This window comes from Cuculus canorus, chromosome 1 (assembly GCF_017976375.1).
Source record: "Cuculus canorus isolate bCucCan1 chromosome 1, bCucCan1.pri, whole genome shotgun sequence".
Lineage (NCBI taxonomy): Eukaryota > Metazoa > Chordata > Aves > Cuculiformes > Cuculidae > Cuculus > Cuculus canorus.
This window is the reverse complement of record NC_071401.1, coordinates 192305203-192324209: the sequence shown is the minus strand read 5'-3', so window position 1 is coordinate 192324209 and position 19007 is coordinate 192305203. Positions and strand designations below refer to the sequence as shown.

At 40.7% G+C, this 19007-nt stretch overlaps 1 protein-coding gene and 1 long non-coding RNA gene across 2 annotated transcripts in view; one reads left to right on the top strand and one right to left on the bottom strand.

Annotated features, from left to right (window-relative positions):
* Positions 1 to 19007, top strand: part of ABCD2 (ATP binding cassette subfamily D member 2) — a 39158-nt gene that overhangs the window by 15151 nt on the left and 5000 nt on the right. Inside the window, exon 7 of the mRNA XM_009557292.2 lies at positions 11947 to 12092. Coding sequence (XP_009555587.2) covers positions 11947 to 12092 — 146 coding nt within the window. The remainder of the gene's footprint in view (positions 1 to 11946; positions 12093 to 19007) is intronic.
* LOC128851011 (uncharacterized) lies at positions 2252 to 19006 on the bottom strand. Its single transcript, XR_008448299.1, has 4 exons — positions 17303 to 19006; positions 16226 to 16328; positions 12970 to 13088; positions 2252 to 2666 (listed from the first exon to the last, which is right to left on the bottom strand). It is a non-coding gene; the product is annotated as an uncharacterized LOC128851011 (long non-coding RNA).

Sequence of the window (19007 nt, the reverse complement as noted above, 5' to 3'; positions counted from 1 at the left end):
ATCTGTAAATTGCATTTTTTATAACATGTGCTCATTGCGCTAAGGCAAACATGGATTTTTTGTGCTTTGTTTGTATTCTGACTTGCAGTTGGACTCTCAGAACATAACTCAATGCAATTGATTCTAGAATATCTCCTTGGAGATTTCTAACTAGGTTGTTTTCCAAAAGCAAAATCAAACACTGAGAATCTTTGATTGCTTTCTGTAGTTCATTTCTTCCCATGGGCAAAAGAGATATTCATGGTACAGTTTGTAGTCTTATTTAAAGAGTACACGCTATTAAGCCGAATGAAAAAAGATTAACTGATGAGTAGATTTTTCCTTGCTGCAGATGAAGGTATCACAGAACATTTATTTGTAATTTTTTCAAATATTTGTATGATTTATTGCTAACCATTATGATTTTTCTGATACACTAGAGGGTTTTGTTCAGGATTTTGGAGCAGAATATTCCATTAAATGTTTTTCAAAACAATATTTCGGAATTCCCACTGTGCGGGACATTCCTAAAATCAGTTTTATTCTTACGAAGAACAAAAGCCATTCTGATTTTTTTTTTTCTTCCAGAAAATCTTGAGTTTCAGCCACTTCTGTCCTCTATATGATCCTAGCCCCTTCGCAGATCAGCATCCAAGGCTGGCTTGCCCACAGTCCTTCTTCCCCTTTATTTATGTCCCTTTTATTCTGTGAGAGCAAAGAGACTCGCACTGCATTTGGGCAGATTTGCCAAGTGCTGGCTGAGGGCATTGAATCGCATCTCTGGGTTTCACTTCCATAAACATGGTTCTTTGTTAGCTGTTTCCCCTGACTTTGCTAGGGGAATTTGTCCAGCAGACCTATTCTTTGGAGCGTTTCAAGAGTTTTAGTCAGAAACTGAGGTTCAGCCAACGTCTTTGCAGCCCTCTTTGGCCAAAGCCATGCAGGGACTGGCATATCTTTGCAGTATACCATGAAGGTAGTACTTGTACGCAGTCCATTCTAATAAATAGCATCTGCCAGGAGGCAGGATGCTGCTGTGATGTCTCTAGGACATCTAAGTGACATTACCATGGCTCAACTCTGCGTGAACTCTGCCCTCCTGGAGAGTTTTTTAGACAATACAGAGAGATTCTCTTCCAAAGGGTCAGAGCAGTGTCTGGGTAGATGGGGCAGCAGTGAGTGGCAGAAGGTTTTTCTGGAAAAGGACTATACCTTGATTGTGGCTGAAGATTTTGAAGTCTACTTGTAGGGACAGCTCAACTGCATCAGTACGGGTTCTGTAGACTCAGAAGTGGGTCTGTCACTCAGCAGTATCTTGTATTTGGAACAGGACTGTGAGACTGAGTCTTGAGTGTGACTGAAGGAATTGATATAGGACAGCAATCAGATTTGTTTGTTCGGATGTCCTTAAGGATCCAGAGTTTTTATTGCCCACTTTTTTTGTTCTTTGTGCTTACGGAGTCTTAGATGAATATTAGACATTTAAGAATGACTTGAAGGAGATTTGGTCTTAAATTCTATTTCTGAGTGTTTTAACAATTTATTTATGGCCTAAGTAAATTACGCATTCACTTGGAGATCTTTATCTGGCCCTAGAATACATCTAGAATTTCTGTAGCGATTTATAAATTGTTCTGAAGTCCCAAAATTAAAACAGCTTGTTTTGGAAAGTCCTGCTGGTGCAACCATTTTGCTTATTAACACTGTGAAACACTTGGTCAGGATTGCCTTCTTTTTTTTTTTTAGACGTAATTGTAAAACTGCAGACTAGAAAAGATAGTGCCCTGCCTACATTTCATCATGCATCTATTTCAGCCTAACTTTAGGGAAAATTTGTGTTCTGGACTGAAAGGGTTTGGGTGGTGGTAGGACAGTGTCACCTGGATTCAGCCTACCTTAGTCTTCCATTTGGTGGGTAGGTGAAAACTGTGGGTCAGCAAAGGGCTCTTGAATTGGTGAATGTCTGTAAGAGCAGTGAACTAGAATGTTGTCATTGTGTTTAAGCATATACATCATGTCTCTGGTCCAAGAACAAGGGAAACAGCCCTCCATGAGCACACACAGTTGCCATTGGGCCTGATAAGAGCTTAATTCTGCATGCCTGAGGCTGAATTTAATTCTACATCAGCCTTTGTCAAGTCAAATGTAGGAACATTATCTGCACACTGTGAATGATGGAGAACACAATGACTCCTAAGTAACAAAATATTGCACAGTAAATAGAAGCTCACTGAAAAGTTTATTTTTTCATCTCTGTTTGTAATGTTCCAGTGTAGTCTTCCAGAAATGCGTGGGAAATCGTCTTTGCCAAGTTCAAAAGCTGCATAGAGAAGTATGATTTATTAAAGTGAATTATCTCATTGTATACTCCAAATTTTATCAGCACTGCAAACACTTTGTAGATAGCTTTACTTAGCAGTATGTAGGCTTTAAAAAGAGAGCCTTAAAAGTCACTGTCTTTTTAGATTGCTTACCATCATTATACTGCTTTTTGGTTTTGTTTTGGGTTTTGTTTGTTTTTTCAGATTTTTTTCTTCCTTTTATATAGGGCCAGGCCATGCAGCATTTGTCCATAATCAATCACAATGCTGGTAGATGCTGATGGGACAAGCTGCCCTTCTAGGGTACAAGGAGAGAGAAGCCGAGGGATTTCTGGGAATGCAGCTCTGCTGCTGTCCGTGATAGGCCTGTAAGAGAAAGGAAGGCTTTAAGTAGTTGAGCATCACCCTGGTACCAAAATGCAGCTTGTTTTCAAGGATTGATCAGTGCTAGGACCTAGTTACAGCTCAACTATTTGTCATATCTCATTGGAGCCTCAGTAACTGGCAGAGTGTGTGCTCTTACCCCTTCTTCTACTTCTCTGTCTGTCTTTTGCAAATTAAAATTCATTTGTGTTAACCTCCTCTTTTATATTCCTCTTTTTAATTAACTAGTCAAGAAGACACCATGAGTGAAAAGATAAATGCTTGTGGGTGGTCTAGGTGGTAAGGAATCATGATTAAAATCAGAATTCAGAAGCATAATTTTAAATAATAAATAATTAACAAAAATACGTAGTGAGTAGCATCAGTACCAGTGCTAATGGTATGGCCAGAAGGTGTATATGTAGCTCTTAGGGACTTAAAGCAGTCAATCCTTTTGTAGTGTATCAGCAGCATATCTGAAGGTAGCCTAATTTCTTCAGGCTGTGCCCTGTTCCTACTCTGTTGGTCTTAGTCGTGGAAGTAGACTCCATCTCTGTGGAATTAGTGAACTCTAGGGTGCAATTCCTCCAAACATTTACTCCAGCTCTTCTTGGTCCCCAAGTAAGTCTCATTTTTTCCAGTTGTAAGGAAACATAGATTCTGCACATATTAGTTTTTGTCTCCTTAGTTCTCTCGTTTGATATAAGCAGCAGCATTGCACATCTATGTGTTTCCATCCACATTTCCTCTGTCTTTCTTGAGGACCAATTCACTGATTCATCCTAGAGCTTGGAGTAGTTCTTAATTCACAGTTTCTTTCTCCTGGCCCATTGTTACAGTTTTTTCTCTCCAGCTTGCTTCATGCTGTAATGTGGGTGTTTTTGTGGGAGGGGCACGTTTCTCCAGAAGTATGCAGAGTTCCTCTGTAATTCTGTGTGCCATTCTGGTGGAAGACCAACAACCCTGATGACTTGCTCAGCAGTCCGTGATGATCCAGTTCTGTATTCTCTCTCCCTTCCTATTGGTCATTCAAGTAGATCTCTAATACACCAGGCTTGTCAGATGCTAAGAGGGAGGCAACCAAAGAAGCAGCACTAGTATAAAACATTGTTTGTTCTTCATCTTGCTACTGCCTTATTAATGCTAGGACAGTATGGGATTTTAAAGGTTTATCTGGCCCTCCTAAGCAGTTTGAGTTTGCATACATCTGCTCTATTTCTGATGTTTTATCTGCAGTTCCTTTACAAGTCTTTTCCTGTCTGCTGTTTTTCCTTCTGTATTCTAAAATTATCCTTGGCTACTAAACAAAATTGCATCAGCTACAAAGATGTATTTCCTCTTCTTAGCTCGGATGCCTGATGCTATCTGCCTCAAGTAATCCAAGGATGTTCATCATGTGGATGAACGAAAGCAAGAATATCACTATAAGTGATATAAGAAATAAATTGATAAAATAGAAGTTATTTTTACATTATAAGCACATGAAACCTAGTATGATTCCAAAGTTACCTCAAGCATGGAGCTAGTTAGTAGTAGCCGCTGTCATGAAAGTTGTGGTTATTTCCCAAGACAGCTCATGATTACCTAAAGAATTTAACCTTGCTGAATTGTTATGTTCGCTTTCAGATCCTCTATGTTACATATGAAAGTATGTGTATATGTAGTATGTATGTTTATGGTTCTTCTGTGTTAGACTACTCTCCTGTTAGCGTGTGGTCTATTAGAGAAGTAGCCTGAGTGAAGTGCTGTGCAAGTCTGCTTTATTCAAGTTTGTTTGCCTCAGCTCATGTAGGCTGGCTCAGATGCCTGTGTGCTATGTTGTATTTTGCACATCCTAATTTCTTCTCAGCTCAAACTGCTGTGTCTTTATGATCTCTTTAGCTGGGTCAGCTGGAATTAAACTGTACTCTGACTGCACATGCCAACACTGCACTAGAACTGTCATTGCCCTTGAGCATTTTGCTGATAGTCCACCACTACATTGACTTGTTCCTTCAGTGCTTTGCCATCAGTTCATGTCATGCTGTATAGATATCTGCTCCCTTGTACACCACATCTATCTGCCATACTTATTGTTATCAAGTTCATGGTGCTCCGTTTAGATATGTTTATTTCCAAAGTTCACCACTTATCTGAGGGATGAGAGACAGGTATGTGGTAGATAGTGTTAACACAAAACATAACATAATATACTTCAGTTATGAATACTGTTTTGGTATAGGTTTGTTTTAACAAATTGGCCACTACTTTTTATTTTCTTTTTCAAAATTAATGAAATCAAGACAGGTTAAGTCAGTATTCTGTGTTCATTAAAAAGTGTGTTATGTTGCCGTGATAAAAATCGGGAATTGCTCTTAGGCTGGGGTGTGCCTGGTGGGACTGGCAGAGTAGAATCTTGTCCAGAACAGCTCACTGTTCTTTCTTCAATTCGTTGGTCTTCACAATCATCCATCCAAATAATCCTTTTATCATCAGGACTGTCAGAGGTATGAAAGACTGAACCTGCAAAACTTGTATGCTTAGGAAAAAGGGAGTATTTTTCCTTCATTTGTTTGGCTGGTTCATGTAGTTCATTGCAGGAGGTGTAATTATTTCAAATTGCATTAGCTGCTTGTGTTTTGTAGAAGATGTCTGGGTTTTGTTTTTAATTACACATGTGTTCTTTCTATTGTCTCAGTCCACCACAAGATACAAATACACTGAACTGGGTAATCTTGTGAATCGTTCGCCTTAGACTTCTGTGCCATCTGGCTGGTTCTAGTTATATTGTAAGTGATCTTGGTAGTGGTGAATTAAGTAAATCATGAGATGAGGTGATACCTGAGCATGAATCGCAGTTTAAATTAAAGCCTTCTTTTACCTTTCTTGTTATTATTTCCTCCCAGATTATTCTCTTGCAGAGATGCACACAGCTTCTGTACAAAGAAGGCCACGGAGTGATTAGTGGAATATTTTTTTTTCAGCCTTTCTAATCATATGCATTGAGAATTCAGTCTTTCATACTGCACATTTCATTTGCTGTTAACTCTGTCAATGGCTATAAGCTGATTACATTCCACTCTGGTAATTGATCTAGCTGAAATATTTAGAGGATGTTCACATCTAGTTCTCTATGAGTGGAGAGGAGCGTTCAGTGTAGGGTATTTTAAAGAGGGATCAATTATTTATATCTTCAGAAGCCTTACTGAAACTTTAGCTGGCCCTAAAATCCCTTGAACTAGATACAAGTGCAATAAACTGAGACTGTTGCTTTTTTAACATTGTGCTAAATATTATAGTATTTATTGTTTTCATCTCTGTGGTGGTACGACCTTCTGTGTGAAAGTAGTGCATACAATACTGCTTAAAAAGAACTTATTTCATATTAATTCAAAACATTTTGTTTTCTCAAATTTGTAGTGATAGTGCCTTCATTAGGTTTTTTGCTGTTCATTTTCTTAACATCCTCAAAGAACTACTAGGAATCCAGATCACTTTACTTAGTGGAGCTTGGTATTTCTTGTCTGTCACTGTTAATAAAACTTTGCTTCTGTTGAAGAGTTTTTACTATTAACCTGAATCAGGAGCATGGCAAGAACCAGAGTTCTGCCGAGGTCATTCCAGCTGAGGTATTACACCACTTAAAAATTAGGGTCTTGGCACCAGTGAGGTGAGGTGATGGAAAACTCTGCATATAGGTGTATTCCCTAGATAGACAGGCAGAGATTCAGCGGTTTTGGAAAACCATCCAAAACATTTGTGTCATAGGTAAAGGGAGCCACCTAGAGTTAGTCCATAGGAATCTCAAAATATAAACATATATCTGGACTGCCTCTTACTGAAGTTTAGGTGCCAAACTGAGACCTAAATATTAAACCCTTGATCTAACAAGCCCTCTTCTGAAAGCACACACCTAAATAAGATTACAACGCCCTTTAGTATGTTTTTACAATGCTATTGAAGAATTAGGATAGTTACTGCATTTTATATTAAAGAGTTTTTTGGGAAAAAAAGGAATAACATAAATAATATATGTCACGAGCATTGGTACTAAGGTCTCACTCCTTCCAGTTTGAGGACTCTGACTATAGTATATAATTAGGCTCTTTCCAATAACTGTCTCTTCAGACATGGTTCCTGCCTCTTAGCAGCAGTTTTCTTGCTTCAGTGGGAAGATTAGAAGGTGCCCTCCCTCTGGCGCCTCTTTAGCCTGAATGCTAGCCTAGGAGAAGAGGAATCTGATGCCCTGCAAGCTGAGGAGAACTTAGCCTGGACCAAGTTCTTGGAAGAGATTTGCTAACTGTTAGCTTGTTATACGTCCTCTCATCTTGCACCTCTAGTAGCTGTAGACCTTTCATATTCCGTGCTCTAGTGGACTTTCTAAAGAATTAGCTTTTGGGCACGTGGATGAGAGCTTTGCCCTTAGCTTTCTGGACTGGAGATTCTTCAGTGCAAGCACTGACTCCTTAAGATCTTCAGAGTTTCCTAGGAAGATACCTCCATGGCTAGAGCTTGAGCTCCAGCATCATCTTCTTGAATAGAGGTGCCTGAATGTGGTATACAATTTACTTTAGATGTCAAAGCATGCGCTCTAGATGGCACTCTGAAACCCTCTCAATCCCTTTGAAAATCCAAGCTGCAGTTTATCTAAAATGGAGAATCCAGGTGTAGTGTTCCCCTTTCTTTATCCTACTTCGTTATATTAGAGAGGCATCTTGTCAGCGAGAGTCAGAAACTTAAAAGATAGGTAAATCAAGACTTTATAGCTGCATTACATGTAATTTTCTGTAAGATAAAGCATTTCCCACATAACTTTGCAGTGTTATTCTCACAGACATGCAATAATAACTGCAAACACACTTGCTAGCAATGGAAAGCCAGATCCTGATTGCTCATTTGAGGGCATGGAGCTGGGTTCCAGAATCGCAAGCCACATGTTTTACCTCGCATGGGGAAGTGTTAGTCACAAGCCTGCGCCAGGGAAGGTGCGGCGAGCTTCAGACTGTACCTGGAAGCAGTACCTTGAGCACTTCCATTGAACAAATACATCCTTTAACTTCTGATGGCAGTCACTTAATTAAGGTATATTTTTGGTACCTTTCTTATTCCAGGGTGCGTTTAATTAGAACTCTGACGATTCAGAAGGCTATATAGACTCTTAAAGTGCATATTGATTACTTGATATTATTCTTTAAAATGATATAATGGATGTCAAAACAGGTTGTCAGTTCTGTCAGCACAGTTTATTTTGCATGGAAGATGAAAACACCTTTGAATACATCAGGAAACATTTGTAAACAAAGTGGGTATGGCTTGTTTTGATTTTGGATCAGAAACTTCTTCATATCTAAGCAAGCAGTCTTCCTTAACTTGCTTCCCCAAAGAGTGAAGCACTCTGCTCTTCAAGACATCGGTGAATTCACTGAGTAGAAGTTCGTACAGCCTGGTTACAGTGTGCAGTGTTAATCTACCATCCCTTTGAATAGCATTATACCTAATAGTTCCAATGTCTAAGTCCTCTGTTTGGAAGGACCAGTGACTAGTATGTGCTCCAGTAGGTTTTGTAGCAGCTGCCCCCTTCTCCCTCCCCAAAGCTAACCACAATAAAGAGCCCAAATCATTGGCAACACTTGCCCTTCCTCACCATATGATTTCTCTAATATTTTACCAACATTATACACAATGTCATGTATCAATAGGTTACTGGGCAATTGTCCATTCCACAGGTTTCAGGTTGCAGCATGTCTCGATATCATCTTCCTTTAAAGCCTGCACTGCAAGGGGGAAGCTATAAGCCTTAGGGATGCCAGCTTGTTACTAGTAGAGTGAAATTAAAACTCTGCAAACTGAAGCACTAAGCGCACCAGGCAGAAACTGATGATGCAATAAAACCATCAAACTGACTAGTAAAAGATCAGTTTATGAGAACTCACAGTGTCTTTTCCAATAAATATCTCAAAATTCCAGAAAATCAGGCAAGAATCAGTACATTTTCTTAATTTTTTTGAGATTTGATATCAAAGCTTTAAAAAAGGATATTGATCTTAAATCCTGTCTCTCAAAACCAGTGTATGAACCTCTTTTCAGAGAGAAAGAAAGAAAGAAAGAAAGAAAGAAAGAAAGAAAGAAAGAAGGAAAGAAAACAATTGCAGATCTATTACCATCAAAAGCATGACCCCTGAATGTCAGAGGAGTTGCCTCTAGAGTCTGTAAGAGATCTTTCTTTGAGACTGGGACCCAGGCACTCTGGCTGAAAAGAAAAACTCCATCAGAAATCAATTATGTCCAGTTAAACTAGAATATTATTTCAGGATGGAAAGACTGGTTTTGTTGTTTGAACTGCTAAAAGCTTAATGAAAAGTGTATTAACAAGGAGGTTACTGGAAAAAACGGAATTTCAATGTTGCTATATCCCATGCTTCTTACTTCTTGATGCTTAGCTGTCACACGCATATAACCTTAATTACAATAATATCTGATGTTTAACACGGTTTAGCACATTTGGCTCTGTGGCACCCATGGTAGGTAAGGAGGTTATTATCTTCAAGTTACAGATGGGGAAATCTGGTCTAGTATGAGATTATGAAAGTATGAGAAGAGATCTCATCTATGTTTAACACTAGAGGTTGGTTGTCTGTGTTAGTCGTCTGCTCTTCATCCGCCACTGAGGAAGAAGATACACCCAAAGGATTCAATCCATCCTCGTCCTAAAAAAAATGGGATAAACCAACCACAGACTTGTTTCTCTCTGTTGTCAAGAGTTGGAGCCCTAAAAGAGACGTCTCATGCCAAGCAAGATGAAGTGTCTCTTCAGGGGCACGAGTGGCTCCCTGTTGGACAAGGGAAGCAGAATGTGCTCTCCCAACTCCCAGGACAGACCTGTAACCACAAGCCATTCTTCTCTGCTAGTTAGTGAGTAATTGATGGCATTTGCTATTCCACTGCAGGCTGGCTTTTCTTTCATTTTCACTAATTAGGTGGGGAGAGGCATGCTTGGTAGCACTGGTGTTTTTAGGTTGGAGGCCACAAGGAAAATCCAGTTGTACCAGGAAGCGGTACTGGTGACTCAGTAAACAGCATGGAAACAAGTGTCCTGGCGTGGTGCTTTTAAGCTTTGCCTTCCCAGTTGTGCTGTAGGTTAAATCTCTGAGCTGTTAGTCACTGCAGGATCATGCTTCACAAGAGTGAAGTATTAAACCTCAGACAAATTATATGATTGGTAACTCTGTCCTCCTTGCCCTTACCTGTTGCTTCACTTATATTACAGTCTTTTGTACAACCTGATCTCAACTTTTCTGAGCGCAGGTGGAGCTGCTGTCTTTTCTCCCAGAAATGACAGCAGTCTGGAGCGGGTGAAGTGATTTCTGCATAAGCAAAAAGTAAAGCCCTTTGGGATTTTAAATGAAGAGCATTATATAAATGTAATGTATCTTTACTTCATGAAGTTACATAACTTTTAGAGTTGAGATTTTGCAGTATCCCCATTTAACATACACTGCACTTGATGTTAGTGTTTATGCAGCAGCCCAGAGTGGCACTTTTCCCACAATAGGCACGAAGCTGAACAATGAGAGAAGAGGAGCAGCAATGCTTATGTGTGACTTGTGGTTCTGGTTTTGCTCCATCGGGTTGTCTGCTCACAGCAGGGAGATGACCAAATATTTGCCCTTCCCACCCTCACCCAGCTGGTAGTGAAAGTATTTTAACTACGGACAGGTATGGACGGTTCGCCATGGGTGTCTGCAGCATTAAAACCAATGCAGCTTATGCCAGCTTGAACGTGTCTTTCAATTCACTTTGCAGCGTTATTTTGATAATTCTACACCTGTCGTATTATGGATTTGTGGTGTATTTTAGGGACTCTCAGAATAACAATGGGTAGACCCACCCTTTCTGTAGAGACACCTCCAAGGAAGGGAAGCAGTATACTAAGGTATGCACATCTCCATCAGGGAAAGCCTCCATGTGGTTGAGACCTTCCCACCATGCAGGTTCAGAGCTCCTCAGGGAAGAAAACTGACCCCTCATCAACATGCTATGAAGTTGTTGGGAGCAGTTCTGTGTGGCAAGGGCAAGCTGCCTGGAATCCCCCTCATTGCTGGCCCAATTCTGACTGCTCTTCTCTGTCGTTGTCCCCTGGCACCACAGCTTTAGTAAGACTTGTGTCGGTTTGGCAGATGAACATACAGGGAGTTAGTGTAACTCTTGGCATGGAAAGCAGGACAGAGTCTGGAGCCTGACTGGTCTTTGGCTCTGGCCTTCCCCGCCAAACTCAGACTCTCACAGATTGTTCCTGGTGTGATTCCAGTTTCCGATAGCTATCAGCAGTGTCTGAGAGAGAGGATGGATATTTGTCCTTCCCAAGAAATCCTTTGAGTAAGAGCAGCAAAAGAAATAGATGTGTCCTAGATTGCCTTTGCTATCCTAGCCTGAATGGTCTGGTATCTTTTAGAGCACTGTAAAACTGTTCTTGGACTTTGTTTAGAGACTAGGATGACTTTTGGAGCCTGGGCTGTATCAGAGGCTGGACACAGCTCATTATACTGCCCACAGCCATTCCAGGCCACAACTGAGATTGAAGGCTCTAGCTCAAAGTGGAGACAGCTTCTTTTAGTAAGATGATGGTATTATCTGGTCTGGGAATGTGGTGATTCAGAAGCTGCTTCACATGCAGCTCAGCCTTGTGTTTGGCAAAGGGAGGCTGATGCTGGGAGGTTTAAGCTGATCAGCTTCTCTGATGTATGCTTTTTTGCAATTCAGAAGTGTTACGCTCTCTTCTGGAGCCAGCAAATTTATGCCTGGTTCCAATTCTACAATCCAGGATAGTGTGCAAAGGAGGCTTTCAATGCTCTTCTGCCTGACTTGGTTGTCTCCTGCTGCACTGTGGAAGTCTTTCCCAATTTGAGCTGTAAAGTTTTTGTTACCATTTGTTTTTAACATGTGAGTGTTTAATTCATTTTCTAAATCTCCAACTGTACCAAACCTTGAATGCAGTGTAGAGTTTCCCTGATAGCAGGTGAAAGCATTCAGAATGGGCCATGAAGTGGATGTTTATTCTGCCTGATCTGTCATTTTGTTTTCATGCTAATACAGCCCTGTTGCTATGCTGTAATCAGCTGTTATGGAAACAATACATTGTCCCTAGGGTAAGTTTAGAAGAACGTTCACCCACAAAGCACCCACAGATAAATACAGTTTCAGCAACATCGTGTTTAAAGTATTATACTTTGCTCATGGAGCATCAGGAAGATGTGCTCACTTGCAGCCAGCCGCAGATTACCAGTTTCTCCGTATTGTTTCTCAGGCCCTACATGTCCATTGGAACGCTACGTGATCAAGTCATCTATCCAGACTCAGTGGATGACATGCACGAGAAAGGCTACCAGGATCAAGATCTGGAGTGTATCCTGCATATGGTTCATCTTTACCACATAGTTCAAAGAGAAGGAGGTAAATTGCATATTTTTGTAAAAGCTTTATAAAATCCATTCCTCGCTTACACGTGTTAATGTGACTGGCCTTTACTTACTGAACTGGCAGAACTGAGTCCAGACCTCTTGTAGTTGTGGAACTACATAACCATATGGCTGTTGCTTGTGATGCTAACGGAGAGAGAAGAGCTAAGTGCTGCTATGCTCCCCAGTAAATCTATGTCCAAGATGAACGTCCTTGTTCTCTTGTAATGGCCTGTCTTTTCTTGGTATTGTGAGGTCGATGACCTTCGTCTTCTTAGAAAATGTAATCTGTCTTAAAACTTTGTAATTTCACTGACTACATCAACTCCAAAGCATGTGAGTGAAAGGAGGGGCAGGTCTGCTTTCACCTTCCTGGTTTGTGGGATCAGCAGGGCTACGTGTCGTGGGAAGGCATGTCTGATATCACACCACCAAGGTGAAGGAGTTAAAAATAACCAAATGACACTGGCTGGCAGTAGTGTATTGTCATCTACCACTTGCTGTTGAAGTTGGCGTGTTTTCTCAGCATTGTTTGTCCTAAGTGAAGGGAACAGTGTAGTGGCACAGTAAATGTCAAGGTGCTAAAGGCTTCTCTTCTGTGTAAGGAATTGGAGTGTTTCGTCGTGCATTTTCTCAAGCACAGCAATAATTTTCATCCTTTGATTCCTGCCAGCTACTAATCTCTAGTTTGAGTTTCCTCCTCATCATTAAGCTCTTAAAACAGACATAGGAGAAAGTTGGTAACATTTAGAGAGAAGGAGTAGGATGTTCAATCCCCTTGAAGGAGCTGACATCAGGAGTGCTGTATGTACCCTGCCTCTCTCTGTCAGCTGTCAGTGCTCCTTTTTGAGAAGGTACATCAGGTACTTTACCTTGTAACGTGTGTGATTGGCATCTCTCGGGATCATTCTGACAAAGAGATTAGCACTTCAGCCACTGGGAATCCCAAAGCAATGTCTAAATTCCCATTCCTGGATTGGAACCCGTTGCTCTGTTCAAAAGGCAGAAGGTGTGTTTTATTTTTTACTTATGCATGGACGCTCATCTGGTGTCTTCTCTACACATTTTAGAGTGGGGAGCAGTAATCGTTTACAGCAGCAATTGTGTACCTATGGATGCTTCACCACCTCACAATCCTCCTACGTTTCCATGGGTTAATGTTCTATGTTAAGAATGTAATAATGACTGTTGACCCTCAAGTTGCAATAGAAAATAAGTATCTGCCATCATTCTGTTTCATGTTGTTATTCAGATCTGATACTATGACACAAGGATTGAACAAGTGGGCAGAGTGCTAAACTCAATGACCAGAATAATTGCGGAGAAGGCCTCTGCTCCCTCCACTGACATTATAACTGTTCCTGTTAGTGAAGTGGCTCAGGAAAACTAAATGAAGCATCCAGATTGCAGAAGAAAAGCAGATGTGTTGGAATGGGGAGTTGGAAAAGGAGGAGTGGTTAAATTGTCTGCGGCAAGAATCCCTGTAGCTTGCTGGTACTTGTAGATGTACTGGATAATGTATGACCCTCAGTAGTCAAAACCATATCCCCAGCAGTCTTGAATGCACATCATTGTGGTTTATTACCCTGCAGCTGGAGCCTGTTACTGATGATGGTGCAGTTACTGTGCTCCATGTACATGATGCCATTGGCTAGAGCCAGAGTTCTGATTGCCAAACTGAAAAACCCAGGTTTGATCAATCTTGCCCTTCTTTCTGTTTTTATTGCTGACCCCATTGTTGCTCCCCTGCGTGTCTGACTGTGCATGTGGGACACAAACAATGCATAAAATGGTCTAGAGGACACTGTTAAAGTTCAGTGTTGCTGTGTTGAAACTCCACTCACATTGAGGGCACATTGTGCAAAAGTCTGCACAAACAAACGTTTAAAAAATGTGTCTTAGGGACTTTGCAATCTAAAATGACAGAAGCAGGCAAAGCTGGAAAACAGGAGGAGGGATTACGGCATACCAGGAAGTCTTTAGGACCGTAAAACACTTACTTGTTCCCTTTTCTCCTTGGGCATTTGCAGGAGACAAGTGGTGATGTAGGAGCAGAGAGTAAATCCACGACGTATGATTTGACACATTACAGGGATTTCATGTGCTTACATATTCTTTAGAGCTCCCCTAGTCTGGGACAAAGACTCGTATTCTGGTTTTTAAAACAGCAAACCAGAGGAGTATTTGTTGAAAGTGAACAATTGAAATTTTTGTTTATACATAGCTCATTTTTTAATTCCAATTTTTATTTAATTCTTTTGATTAAAACCCATTTTTGATCAAAAATATTCCTATTAAAATTTGAATTTTCTTCTTTGAAAAATAATGAAAAATGCCATGTAAAGTTTGTACAACAAGGGCAAATGCCCAAACCATGTTTTCTCTTCTCCGTTTTGCAAGCTGCTTTTCTGATAGAAAAAAGTTTTGCTGAAAAATTCCCATCAAGTTTCTATTTCTATATTATATGCACCTTTTTAAAATATGCTACATCTGAGAAAAAAAAAAAGAAGCCATTTTTAGTTATTCAGAATCTCGTGGATATATGGAACATGTCCATGCTGTTTTGAGCCGTTTCCATAAATTGTTCTACGAATGGAGCTATCTGTCATTGTTATAGAAGTCTAATAGAATTCTCCTCTATTTTCTTCCGTAGATCCTCATCTCCTTCAGAGCTTTTACCTCTGTCTTTTCCCCTTTCACCTCTCCAGTGCAGTATTAAGCCTCTACCAGACATCAGGCTCCTCGGGGCATGGCCCTGTTGTGTTTTAATTGACCACAAATGGCATGGGTGTATAATGCTTTGCAGTTTTGTGTTCTGCTCTCTGTGGGCAGTGATGAAAAAGCCAGATGGAGCCAGAATTGAGCAACTCTGACCCAATTTGTTTGTCCTGGAGTAACTTTCATGTTGTTAGCTGAATTACTTCCACATTGCATTGGTACAAGGGTCACCAGATTCCAAGTGTAAGCCAGCAAGAGCCTGATATTGTCCTTGTTGCTGCCAATGGCCGAAATTCCTTTCTTTTTCTAGCAATAGCATTTGACCCAGTTAGAAGTAAATGGAATGGCTACAAGAGTAAGTAGCCAAGCTTTGCATTTAGCTTCTCTGTTACCCTCATGAAACTTTTTTCAGTAGGTAGCAACAGAATGCACCAAACCCACCAGAACACCAATCCTCCTCCCCACCACCATTGTTCCTGATGTCCCTGAGCCCAAGCCCTAGAAGAACCGATGTAATTGCTGTTGACAGTATCACCCCTTACTGCTAGGGGCAGAATTTCCTTTCCCCACCACCCTGCCCGAGGCCCACACTGATGTTTTTCTCACCTGCTGGATATTAGACTGATGCCACTTTGTTCCTTTATATCATCAATAAGGTGGCCCCATCAACACCTGCAGAGTTGCTAGCTCTACCAGAACAATAACTTCATAGAAAATGAGGTTTAAAAAGAAGGCTGTATTCAGCACAGCTGGTGAAAAGTCAGGTCCAGAAATTGTCGGTAGTAGTGGGGAGATGTGCGGTAGACAGACATACAGTGGTTCCTTTTTTTACCTGCTTTGAAAATCTGTGTATTTTTAGCAAGTGTCAGTGGTGATTCATCCTTTAGGCTGTCACGTGAGAGAAGCCATGGGTACGTGTAGCAGCATGCTGAATGCATGACCAGGCCTGTCAGGTTAGGGCTGATGACATTACTGAACAAGTTTAACCTGTTTATGGTTTCTCAGCAACTCGGATTATAACTATTCCTCATTATTTTGCACATTTGTCATATCTCTGGACCTCATCCAGGAAACCTTTGTGCTGGGCCATGTATAAACACACAGAGAAGCACATTTCCTCTCTGAGATGTTTTCATCTGATCATTAACCCTGGGTTTGCTTTTGTTATTGGTACCAGCAGGAACTCTGGACTGCTTTGATGGCTTTTAATGTGTCTCTGAAATCCAGAGACACAATTCCCTGCAGTGTCATGCTGAGCTGGGGCTCATGCAATTGATTGTCTCTTTGTTCCTTCCTCAACTAAGGATTGTCCTTGCATATTCATCCTGCACAGCGCCTGGGCTCTCTTCCATTTTCACAGCTGCCTGGGGACATAAGCTGTGCAAGGGGCCTCAATGTTCAAAAACTCACCAGGTGTGGATTCTCTGGCTGTAGTTGGCTGCTGTAGCCTTTCTTCTGTCATGAAGTTTTAACGCTCCAGTCCATATCTGATGAGGTGCATTGGAAAGCAGATCTGGAAAAGGAACTTTTAAGCTTATTTTTTTAGGGCAGCTTAATGTTCTGTCTTGCTTGTAAGAGCAAGGATTCACAAGGGATGAACGATGTACACCCCAGATGTAATCCTTTTTTTAATTGTCAAATTTAGCTTGCTTTTTCCTTTAGAAAATTAAGGTAAAAGGAACTATAAAAGAAGCTGTGCAAGAAAGTTAAAGGCTGCTCTTATGAGGCTATCAGAAATTTCTGCTGACAGCTGTACGTATTTCTACTGCTGTTACTCTGCTCAAGCACGTTACACGTGCTCTTTGTCTTGCTGGTTACAAAACGCTTGGCTGATATTCTCAGAACGTGTATGACCTTGGCTGACTTGTGCCATATCAGGAAGAGAAGAGAAACAAGTAGGTGCGTTACTGTTAGTGCACAGTGGGGAGTCAGTTTGAGTTACAGTGCCTGAATCTTCAGAGGAAATTGTTCAGATGTTACAATATAGTTTTAAATGGGATAATATTAAAATGGATCCTTCCCTATCTCTTGTTTGAGACATTCCAAGTGGCAAACAAGGAAATTGAGGGAGAGAGGTAGGCATGATGCACTTCTAATATTCAATTAGAATGCGAGTTGAAGTGACTGCAGAGATGACCATTGTATCTTGGTAAAGAGAGGCTTTAAGAGGATATAGTAGGTTGATTTTGCTGACAAGGTAATGCTTCTTCTTAAATGTCATTCCCTTTTTATCTTTTACTAAGTCCTTATAAACACCTGATCTGGAAGAAACTGCATGAACACGCACTGCTTCCCCAGGCACATGTGCACACACATGCAAAACACCCGTACCCAAACTCAGATCCACATCCCCAATCACAACACATCCCTGGAGCTCATCAATATTCTCAGCTTAAAAAAATGAGAATATAAGCAATAGCCTGAATGTTGGTTTTTGAAGCGTAGTTGTTTTTATGGCTTTAATGAAGAAGTGTTCCCATCCCTTACCCCTTGCACCCTTTGCCGGAAAGGAGTGCTCCAGGCATTTTACAGTCTTTTTAGGAAGCTGAAGGTGTTGGTGGAACAGCACTCCAGCTCTTTGTGTGTCCCAGCACCAGGACTGCTGATCGGCAGCTGCCTCTGTGTCTGGTCCCTTTACCAGAGTTAATACAAATGGCGATTCAGTTAATCATTACACAACTCAATCCTTGCTAGAAGCCTGCGGATAAAAAGGACTGTTTGTGCCCCTTGTGGGGAGCCCACTGGAATCCTTAAATAAGAATGGAAGGAAACGAAGGAAAAACATTAGGATCAATGAAGATGATGTATTTCTAGTGTGCACGTGCCTGCCTTTTAAACCTAACTATATAAACATATATTAAAAAATCATGACATTATTTTTTACAGTTTTATGTAGAGAAAAATCTTGGAATTCAGTCTCTAGCATTATCAATTCCTGTTTTCAGTCATACAGCCTCTCACCAGATGCTTCACTGGGGTTTTGTTCAGATATACCAAGCCCTGATGTGGTACCAAGAGCAGGTGGAGCACTTCTCAGCCGCCTACACCTTCACAAGCCCCATTTGTCTGACCTTGGGTCAAGTATCAGACATGACACAGCCCACCCTGCTTATTTGACCTTGTTTAAAGTCTTTTCTGACAAATGTTTATTTGGCAGAAAAGGACATTTGATCATGTTGTTGATTTTTTAGCTAGCATGCTTCTGGGCTAATTTAGGAAAACATTTTCTTCCCCGCTCGGCCCCTCTCTAGCTGCCTGTCTCATGAGTCAATGATCTGTTGAGACAAATGTCTTACCAAATTTTCTCTGCATCCGCACTCTCCCTTTTCAGAACTCATCTGTTTTGCTACTCTATCCACCTGGATTGTTTGATTGCAAACTTATTTTCAACAGAGTAATTTGGTCTTTAAAGTTTTTCATTGGTGGGAATGAATCGTGCCAGAGTGTTCACAGAAACCAGTCTGCCATAAGATCACAGATAAGTTGCCTCATGCTCCCATTGCATGTATCTGAAAGTGATGAAGAAAAAGCTAGTTAGAGGCCATGCAGAACGTTAAATAAGGATAGGCAGTGTTATAACTGCGTGGGTGGTTTCTAAATACAAGGTAGCAGGAGGCGTATATAGAAAATCCTCCTGTCTCTATGCAGTTTTGTATATTAGCTGATTGTCTGTGTACACAGAATGCATCCCTGTGTCTGCATCTATGTTTCTGTTGAATGTGCGGGCAGTTACTCTTTGCCTGCAGTAGTGAGTGGAATCCAGCACTGCTCTTTGTTTTTTACGCTTTATTTCTCTGCATTTGTTTTCAAATTTCCACTCACACCTTTCAAGAAGGAATAGCAAATTGTTGTATAAAACAAACATGACAGGAAAAAAAAAATTATTAGCTGCAAACAGGTAAAAGACATTTTCTCAAAGAGGTGGTAAGTAAGTTTTTTTTTACAACACCTACATGACCAAGGAGGTTGAATTCCACTTTCAAAATTGACATGATATTTGGGACGTTTTTCCAATTGAGTGTCAGTGGAAAGACACTGAGGTATTTCTGAAGATGTGATCCAGAACCCTGAGCTGTCTCTTCTGCAGTGGAAATGATCTTTATGAATTTGTTTGCAGATTGCAGTGATGTTGCCAGCGAAGGTACATTTTCTTTGTAAGTTATATTGTCCTGAGGTGTTTTGTTTGCATTTT